At 35.4% G+C, this 10,606-nt stretch overlaps 1 protein-coding gene across 1 annotated transcript in view; it reads right to left on the bottom strand.

Annotated features, from left to right (window-relative positions):
- The window catches only part of LOC108300239 (solute carrier organic anion transporter family member 1B1), a 122,852-nt gene that overhangs the window by 31,587 nt on the left and 80,659 nt on the right, over positions 1 to 10,606 (bottom strand). Inside the window, exons 9-11 of the mRNA XM_017522945.2 lie at positions 8,055 to 8,297; positions 3,643 to 3,807; positions 1,628 to 1,823 (exon numbers count right to left, since the gene is read on the bottom strand). Coding sequence (XP_017378434.1) covers positions 1,628 to 1,823; positions 3,643 to 3,807; positions 8,055 to 8,297 — 604 coding nt within the window. The remainder of the gene's footprint in view (positions 1 to 1,627; positions 1,824 to 3,642; positions 3,808 to 8,054; positions 8,298 to 10,606) is intronic.

Below are 10,606 nucleotides of genomic sequence, written 5' to 3'. Positions count from 1 at the left end.
AAAAAAAAAAAAAAAAAAAAAAAAAATATCACTATACTGTCAAGAGAGTATGAGAATAAAAAGGCAAATAGTGTTTTGGTATTATTATAAAAATAGTTTCAAACTTGTGCACCCCTTGATAAAGTCTAGGGGTCCTCAAAGATATTCAGAACACATTCTGAGAACTCTGCAATAATTCATACTTTAAAAACTTATCCCAATCACAGGAATTTATAAGTGTTGAATCTATTAATTATATTATTTATCATTAAATTATTCCCATGAGAGAATGATGTGTCCTACAAATATCCTTAATATTTACCTTTAAGGAAGGGTTTGACAAAATTTTATTAAATGAAACAAATCCTCTTTTATTCTTGTTGCCATCTTTTGTATACTTGGTATAGTGACTAACCTTGCTGTCAAGAAACTGGCCTGCCCTTAAAACCAGGAATCCTTTTGAACTAAGGGTGTGACATAGGATCAGTCTAGAATCTGGAGTCATTGTGTGGCTTCAACATGGTACATTTTTTCCTCAGTCTTAAATAATAAGGGAGTGTATAATACAAGGGTTGGATTGCATCATCTCTACGGTTTTTTTGCCTCTAAAATTCTGTATTCTAGGACAATGTGTTTTAATTTACTACAGTAGGTGATAGTGGTTAGGAAAGATCAATAACAGTTCAAAATTAGGAGTGTGCAGGGAAACAGTTTCAGATTAGCTAGGCAAGCCTCCAAAAATGGCATAATGTTTAGAGAAGAAAATATGTGAAGATTTGACAAGTTAAAATTAACACCTCATGGGATCCAGACTGAAAGCTCAGAGCCAATAGTAAGCAGCACTAAAGAACATCGTTATTGAATTGTGATTTGAGCATCTCTGTTTGTTGCTTGAATGTGGACCTTTCTAAGCTTAAATTGTTGGCTATATTCAGGAGATTATTAGAAATCTGCATAGGATTCTTGTCCTTGATTTGAGGTGGAGACTGTTGTACTAAAAATACTTTGCTATACATGGAAATCATGGAAAAGTAAAGATTCTTCAATGTCTAATATGCAATTATATATAGAATATTTCTTAATGCTACTTCCAATGTAGACAATATCAGAAAAAAACAATATTCACTTGCAAAAAAGAAAATTCAGCACAATATTAAAAGTGTTATTTTATAAAGATAGTTGTTAAACATCAAAATGAACTGTAGATAAAAGTTGTTTAGTCACTTTTGCGTAATGTCATTTATGTGACTCTTATGATCCATCCAAGTTTGGTGGTTAAGACTAAGAGTTTTGGACTTAAAAACCCCAAATTTGAGTTAGAATCTCAACATTGCTAGCTGTGTAATCCATGGATTTCTCTAAACCTTACTTTTCCCACTCATAAAGTAAGGAAAAAAGTACCCGTCTCTAATTGTGAGTACCACATAAATAATAGTTATTATTATTACAACCGATGTTGCTTTTCTTTAAGGGAGGAATAAAATAACTGTTTGAAATCTTAAATAGATATTTTGAGAATTTTAAAGTTGAAATTTCTCTTAACTAAAAGAGTTTAGTTAAAAATGTTTTCTGTCTTATATTATTTATACAGAGACTCTTAATTAGATAGTTAACATATTATGCAATTGATATAGTGATCTATACAAACCCATCGTAGGTCATGGTTAGGCCGGCAACTGATTTATTTTCACAGAGCATGGAAAAATATAATAGGTGAAAGAATAATGACATTACAGCAGTAAAAAATGAGAATTTGGCAATTCCAACTGGGTTCAATTTGAATTTTTTGATGATATATCCTCCTAAAAACATTCCAGTTGCAAAAACAGGTAAGATTATGATTCCTAGAAATAAAAGAAAAAAAAAGTTGTAATCACAGTTTTTCTGATATGTCTTTATAGATGAAACACAGTGTATGTCAATCAAATTTATTTATTACTTGTTTTTAAATCTTACTTTAAGTTCTGTAATACATGTGCAGAATATGCAGGTTTGTTTCATGCATATACATGTGCTGTGGTGGTTTACTGCAGCTATCAACCTGTCATCTAGGTTTTAACCCCTGCATGCATTAGGTATTTGTCCTAATGCTCTCCCTCCTTTTCTCCCCTAGCCCCCAACAGGCCCCGGTGTATGATGTTTCCCCGTCTGTGTCTATGTGTTCTCATTGTTTGACTCCCATTTATGAGTGAGAACAAGCCATGTTGGGTTTTCTGTTGCTGTGTTAGTTTGCTGAGAATGATGGTTTACAGCTTCATCTGTGTCCCTGCCAAGGACATGAACTCATTTTTTTTATGGCTGCATACTATTCCATGGTATTACGTGCCAAATTTTCTTTATCCAGTCTATCACTGATGGGCATTTGGGTTGATTCCAAGTCTTTGCTATTGTAAATAGTGCTGCAATAAATATGTATGCATGTGTCTTTATAGTAGAATGTCAATCTTATTACTTTTTAAAAAGAAGAATGACAGAGCAGGATGGTGGAAGGGGGTCCATATAATTTGTTCCTGCCAATGATGACAGTTTGGTTTTCTCAATAGCAAAAGGCAGTGGCTAAGGATATTTGTTTGTTGGAGCAGATCATTTCAATGACGCAATTGTGTTTTTCTGGAAATCAACAACAAAACACCATCTTTCTGCCTATGGAACTTCAGTCCTATTATTGAAAGCCTTTTACGTCTCTCAAATAGAGTTCCAAGTTCCAACCCTCAATAACTCACTCTAAATCTGCCCAGAGCTTGACAATAGAATAATTAATATATCTTTATCATTTATTTAAAAACACATAGACCCTGAATTGACAAATAGGTCTACATACAGGATTAATAATGTTTAATACCTCCTATAATTTTTCCATATTATTGTCTAGTAAAAGTTATTAGAGATGAAATCTTCTCTAGGAAAAATCTCAGGCTAGGTTATTGGAAGTCAAAACAGTATCTTTTGATTTTAAACTTTTATCTTAGAATCAACAGAGAGGTAGTCTGGAAGCTTAGTCTAGTGCTTCAGTACATTCATTTTCTTTTTTACTTATGACCTACTTAAATACCACATGATAAGTTGTTTAATTCATCATATATTTATTGAATTCCTATAATGTGTCTTCAATACTAGAGTTATGGGAAGAATAATACAAGGAAACTTTCCTTTATAAGCACATCTAAATATGTCATTTAAAATAGATATTGCAGTAAAAAATATTCTGGAAAATATATTTATTTGGATTATGCATATTTTGATGTATTTAAATTAATACTCTTTTTGGAACTCTTAGTATCATATTTTTGTAAGTAGCTAAGTCTTGATTTCAAAGTCCATAAATTATAGAATTATAATGATTATAATTACAAAAGGGTTTGTCTCAGGATCTCAGCACTAAGTATTAAGACCCAATTATGCAGATATTACCTCTCAATTTTCCATTTACTTGCAACATTTTCTTCAGGAACTCATCTAAAATAAGATGTAACTTCAAATGCAGAGCATTAATGACATCACAGGTTTTATATGTTTGATAACATTTGAGAGATAATACAAGAAAATTATACTTATTTTGTATTGCTAAAATATGAAATCACCTTCACAATAAAATGTCACTTGGAATACAACTATTTAGTAGTATTTCACTTATCAAGCACACAAGTAAAATATATGTCTTACCCAACAAAATGTTAGCCTTAGATGCAGGCTGATCATACTGTTGCTCTACATATTTGAAGATAAAAGTAAAATTACCAATATAGCTGCTTACTTGTAACAATGTCAAAAGCACAAATATAACATAGAAGGGATTAGTAAGGATGCTTTTAAAAGACTGGAGAAAACCTATAAATTGCAAAAATAAAGAAAATATTAGAATGCAACTTAAATATACATTTACATCTGAAACTTGTGAACATAGGTCATGTAAGATTTAAAATTCTATAGCTGCATAACACAAAGAGTGAGGATAGCTGGCAATACTACAGGATATTCACAGTTTTAAAATATATCCTTTCAATATTTTCCAAATGTATATTAATATTTGTTTAGTTTAGTGTACCCTCGAATAGGGTCATACATAAGTGTTGTTCCGTAACTTGCTTTCATCACTTAATATTTGATTATTCTGGGTACGCTACAATACTACTGCAAATGTATTAATTCACTTATTCATTCTTCAACAAATGGTCGGTTTTCAACTAGGTACCAGACAATATGCTAATTGTTCAAGAAACAAAAGTGAAGGCCAGTCACGGTGGCTCACGCCTGTAATCCCAGCGCTTTGGGATGCCAAGGTGGGCGTATCATCTGAGGTCAGGAGTTTGAGACCAGCCTAGCCAATATGGTGAAACCCCATCTCTGCTAAAAATACAACAATAAGCCAGGCATGGTGGTACACATATGTTATCCCAGCTACTTGGGAGGCTGAGGCAGGAGAATCACTTGAACCTGGGAGGAGAAGGTTGCAGTGAGCTGAGATTGTGCCACTGCACTCCAGCCTGGGTAACAGAGCAAGACTCAGTCAAAAAAAAAAAAAAAAAAAAACCCAAAGTGAATAAGACATACAATATTTCTTATTTATTAGTACTTAATAAGTATTATCTTAAAAATATAACTATTAAATGAAAATGTAAATTAAAGACAGCATAATCTGAAACCCACAGAAATATGAACATTGAGGTTCAAAATTCTTAAAGATCAATCTAGTATGAGGACTCAGACCTCTTGTTTCTCTAGTATACAGCTTTTCTACCATAACATACTTTCTCAGTACATTTGGCAATATTTTAAAACCTCTGTCTTAAGATACAAGGAAAGCAGCCGGGGGATGTTGTGTCCCAAGTATTGTAATAATAATACAACCACCTATGCCTATAAACAGATGTGGTAACAAACTTCTAGCTTCTGTTCATGGCAGAAATTATGTCATCTGGGTCTGTGATCACCAGGTCACCTAGCTGTAATCGGAGTTAAAAGTAGAAGGAACTACTTAGAAATACAGTAGGAAGTATCAGAGTTCAGCAAGATAGAATCAGATATGGTTACTGAGAGATGGATGATACTGTGATATTGTGCTGGCCTAGAGCCAGAACCGGAGCAAAACTATTTTATAAAATGCAAAACTGTTTTTAGATAAGTTGAAATGGCTGCCCCATTCTCCTTACAATAACTACTGTCCTTGGCCTCTGTAAATAGAACTGCCAGTTTGTTCTTCAAAACTATGTAAAGCTGCTTACCTTTTCTTATCAGTAACTGCTCTTTGTGGCCCTAATGTGACAGGCAAGCAGTCCTAACCCATGCCATCTTGGCTCCTGCGACTTGTAATAAGTAACTAAGGTCTGTGATTTCCACCTTAACCAGATAATGTGTAAACAAATGTTTATCTTGACTTCTGTAAACCACTTAAGTAACAAACGGAATGACAAAAGTCCCCATCCCTTGGAATGTCCGGGGACCCCCACCCTCATCTCTGCCCAGGAGGTAATTTACAGAATCCACTAGCCCTCGGAATGTCTGAAGCCTTTTCATCCCCATCCCCGCCCCTCACCCCCACTCCCAAGGTGGTTTTTCGGGTATAAAAAATCGTGGCACCCTCCTGTTGCCACCACAGGTTGGAGAGACGTGAGTCCTCTGTGGTCGCCGGCATAATAAATGACCCTACAATCTGGCATACTTTTGTCTTGTGATAACTTTCTACATTCGGTCAAATACAACAATACAGGCTTTGAAATATTTTTCTCTCTTTAGATCTCTAAATATTTTCATCACATATAGTCAGAACTAAGACATCCATCTAATGTCAGCTACGAAAGAGTTGGATCTGCTTAAAATAAGGAGGAAAGAAAGATATAGAAAAGACACAGAAGAGAAAAAAAGGAAGAGGTAAGAAAATATATAGTGGGAACAAACAACATTTAAAATTTTAAGACCAGAGTGCTACACTTCTTTCTGCAGGTCTCCAGTCATGAAGAACCATCCCTGATTTGTAAGTATTATATGTGAGTTGTGGCCTTTCCTTAACAGAAATGGAGTATATACATTCACAAAATCTTTGCATTTTTGAAGATGAGAAATTCAATGTCATCCAGTGTGAACTTCCATACAATCATGATCTACTATAGATGGATAGATATATCATTAATAAGTGGATCAATAAACAACTCAAGCAGCATTAAACTGAGTGCCTCAGGAAGAAATTTGCTCTACTTTTGAACATTTCTCATTGTTTACACACTGTTTTTGTAATGAACTGTAATCATCCTTTCATTCTAATCAGCTTTAATTCTATTAAAGAGCATATAGAATAAATTCAAATTTTTTTCTGACTATATATTCTTATTTTATCCATTCCTAATAGATACATACTTGAGATCCTCTTTATTAGGGTCACTACCCTACAAAAACTGTTCATAATATAGATTATGTCTACAACTATCCTATTTTTCTATCTTCATTACCGTCTCTGTTCTTTTTGCATCACAGTAAACCCTGCTCCTTATAGGTTTGGACAACCTAATTTTTTTAAAGATTTGATTTGGTAGAGTAGAAATATAACATATACAAAGAAAATTATTGGTATAGTACTTTTAGTGTAAATGTCAAATTTTAAAAATATGATTGTTTAACGCCTGATTCTTAGGAAAAAAACTTCTATTTGTTGTATATCCCAATTTCAATCGTAATAAATCATGGTAATTCTCTTGCCATGAACAATTTTGAGATACCAATGTAGCTGAAAGTTAACAGTCCTCTGCTATGAGCCAATATACAGAGTGCCAGAACATCATTGCTTTTAGGTTAGTGTGATAGAAAACAACAATAAAGTAATAAGTAAAAGAGCTGATAAAAGGAAGAATATAGGCTACACCGGAGAATTTGTCATCTTAAAGAAAACTTGAAAAAGATGCCACTGGTTTAGGTGTTGCATTGCTTTGGCTTTTACTATTTCACCGTTTCTCCCTAATCTGCAAACTGCTGTCAACACCTCACTGTTTCACATCTCTTGCCCTGGTTGCTGCCAACTCATTCTCTTTGTTTATTGACTCCCAGTGGGTCTCCATTAGTCCCCAGGGCTTATATTCAAAAGAAGAGGCGCTATCAACTGCTGAGGCATCCTAATTTACATTACTTCCTCTAATTATCTTAAATACCACCATTGCATCCACTTTATTTTTAATATTTAGATTAGATAGATAGATAGATAGATATTACCAAAAGAAATACACTCTAATTACCTAGGGAGAAACTCCTGACTTCCTTCTCCTTAATCTATCTCTACACCTGAGAATAGTTACTTTTAACTTCACCATAATACTTAAGGTACTATATTGCTATTGTCTATATATTTATCAGTATCACCCAGTAGGCTCCTGAAAAATAGAGGTACTGTTTTATTACCAGGGCATAGTATGGTTCCTGGTACCACCCGTTGAATAAATAAAGGAATGAAATATTATAATTCTTTGAACTCTCAGTTTAAACCATATAATATTAAAATTAATATATATTATTTAGATTATAAAAAATGGATGTTTGTAGCTTTTGGTTGGTTTCTCCCTGTTAAAAAGCACAAAGGTAATTCTCTTTCATTTATTATGTGTTCAAGACATATATGTTAACTTTAATAGGTGTTTTAGAAAAATAATATATCTAGGCCGGGCGCGGTGGCTCAAGCCTGTAATCCCAGCATTGTGGGAGGCCAAGGCGGGTGGATCACGAGGTCAAGAGATCAAGACCATCCTGGTCAACATGGTGAAACCCCGTCTCTACTAAAAATACAAAAAATTAGCTGGGCATGGTGGCGCGTGCCTGTAATCCCAGCGACTCAGGAGGCTGGGGCAGGAGAATTGCCTGAACCCGGGAGGCGGAGGTTGCAGTGAGCCGAGATTGCGACATTGCACTCCAGCCTGGGTAACAAGAGCGAAACTCTGTCTCAAAAAATAATAATAATAATAATAATATATCTAAATTTAGTGCAAAAGAAATCCAACTCCAGATGAGTTGGGTATGCTTTATTATTTTGGAATATTCATTCCTCCTTTTCATTGAGATTAACAACTCCAAGTTGACAATGAATGTAAAATACTTACCAGTTACATTTTTGGTGATATTTTTTCCTTGATTAGTCAAATTAGCTGTTTGATTATTTTCATCACTTGTTTTCAGCACATGCAAAGATACTGAAGCTTTCCTTTCTTTTTGTGGTTTATTTGGAGTTTGGGGCAAGAAAAAAAATGGTATGGAAGAAATAATGGATAACAGTCCAGACACAAGGAAGCCAAGCCACCAAGCTCCAACCCAACGAGAATCCTTAGGAGTTATCCTGATCGTGCCTAGAAGAAGTAATTAGAAGAAGCCAGTCAAACTTATTTCGAAATACAATAAGTTGAGGAAATAATGATATGAAGAAAGTAAATTAAACTTTCTTAATTCCAAGACACTTTTTTTTTGGTCATTTCTGAGACTAAGGATTAGTCTAATACTTGATGACATAATGCAACTGATATTGTCTAGGAATCAGCTATGATACTGTTGTCATTGCCTGAGCTTGTGTGCATTTGATGTCTTTTCTGATTACAAGACTTGACAATTTCTATCACTGGACATTTAAGCTTGCAGACCATTTAATAACTACCCGTGGAAGAAACGTGACTTCTCAATGTTTTCTGAAAATGTCTATTGCCACAATCTAATAAAGTCAAGAAAGGGTCAGCAATGAAATTTAAGCAGTTTGCAAGAAATCCAATAAAGGGCTTCCACCATGCCCAAAATCAGCATCTTCAACTCTCTTGACAGAGCAGAGGATAAGAAAATCCAGTGAAAATATGAGTCTAAAAGTAACCCAGAAGAGTTAGACTCTAGATATTAGGGATAATTTAATCATTTTATTTCAACCACATTTTTCTTTAAATCATGAACAAGAGTGCTACGTAAATGCTATATCTCAAGTGTAAGTGCACTATTTTAGCAGGTATAAAGTAAACAATCTAAGTAATAAGAAAGCCTATATGAATTACCAGAGAGATAACAGAATAGGAAGAGCTGGACTATTTTTTCTTTTATGAATACACTGATTCAACAGTGATACACAAATCAATTCCATTTGTGATAAGTCCAGAAACTAGTTCACAGGCCATTGTACCCCAGGAAAGTACAATATCAGCTATATTGACTTGTAAGAAAATTGGACACACCTCTTTGCTGTTCCTCTCATTATAATACCATGTATTCAAGAACTGGAAGTTTGAAAGGGTATGTGAACACTTGCAATAGCTCTTCTCCCTGGCTCAACACAGACTGAATGCAAGAAAACCTCATCTCCAGCTTATCCCTATGGAGAGAAAGAGTGGACTGCACATCCAAAATTTTAACTTTTCAGGTACTACCCTTGCAACTGTCTTCTATATTACCTATCTTGAAGTGTTGACAGGACCAACCACATACTAGATCTCTGGAGGCTACAGAAAACAAAGATGGTAGTTTAAATAGTATATAAGCATTCCCACAGCTCCTGGCCCATAGCTTAGTGCAGAGTGACCAGGTTAAAAAAAAAATTAAAAACTTCTCTGTGGGGAAGGAAGTATTTCGACCACACACTTAACATTTCACCTTTTCTGCGTCTGACTCCAGCAGCTGGTCATTGTCTTGCCTATCTTGGGACTAGGCATATGCTTGCCTCCAAGAAGAGACAAAGAACAGAAAAATGGTAGATTGAATAACCACATGAGCACTTGCCACAGCTCCTCCTTGCTTCCAGATCTATGCAGAGTGAGGCAGTTAAAAAAAAAAAGAGAGAGAGAGAAATATTCAAAATTTTCTGGGAGTTAACCAAGTGACAAGCTTCTCTGTCCACTGTCTAAAAGTGCTCATGAGACTTTCCATACCCTAGATTCTGGAAGTTCCTAAGAAAAAAAAGAGCAGCCATCTTGGATCTCTCTCCAGAGATCTCTCTCCAGATCTCTCTGGAGAGAGATCCAAGATGGCTGATCACTGGCAGCTCGGGATTGTAGCTCCCACTGAAAGCACAGAGAACGAGAGGATGCCACACTTTCAGATCAATTTTTGCTGCTCGTGCACCAGGTGATTCCCAGCGGAGGGGCCCCACGGGTCACCAGCGCGACTCTTGTGGCTGGCAAGGCGATTTTGCTGCTGCCTTGGTGCGGCGGTTCTTGGTGCAGAGTAAAAGCACCATCAATCTTAACGCCGCTGTTTTGGTGGCACAGTGGGTTGCTCAGATTTTAGTGCCGGGAATCAACAAGTTGGACGTCCATTCAGAAACCCAACTATAAAGACGGTAATTATAAAGACCACAGATGGATAAATCTATAATGAAGGGAAGAAACCAGCCTAAAAAGGGTGAGAATACCCAAAATCAGAACGCCTCTCCCTCTACAGGGGATCACAGGTCCTCATCAGCAACAGAACAAGGCCTGATGGAGAAAGACTGTGTTCCATTATCAGAAGCAGGCTTTAAAAACTGGACGATAAGAAACTTCTGGGAATTAAAAGAACTTGTTCTAACCCAATGCAAAGAAACTAAGAACTTCGAAGAAAGGCTTGACGAAATGTTAACAACAATACACAATTTAGAGAGGAATATAAGTGAATTAATGGAGTTGAAAAACACAACACGAGAACTTCG

The sequence above is a fragment of the Cebus imitator genome, unplaced genomic scaffold (assembly GCF_001604975.1).
Source record: "Cebus imitator isolate Cc_AM_T3 unplaced genomic scaffold, Cebus_imitator-1.0 Scaffold25, whole genome shotgun sequence".
Lineage (NCBI taxonomy): Eukaryota > Metazoa > Chordata > Mammalia > Primates > Cebidae > Cebus > Cebus imitator.
This window is presented reverse-complemented; position numbering and strand designations above follow the sequence as displayed.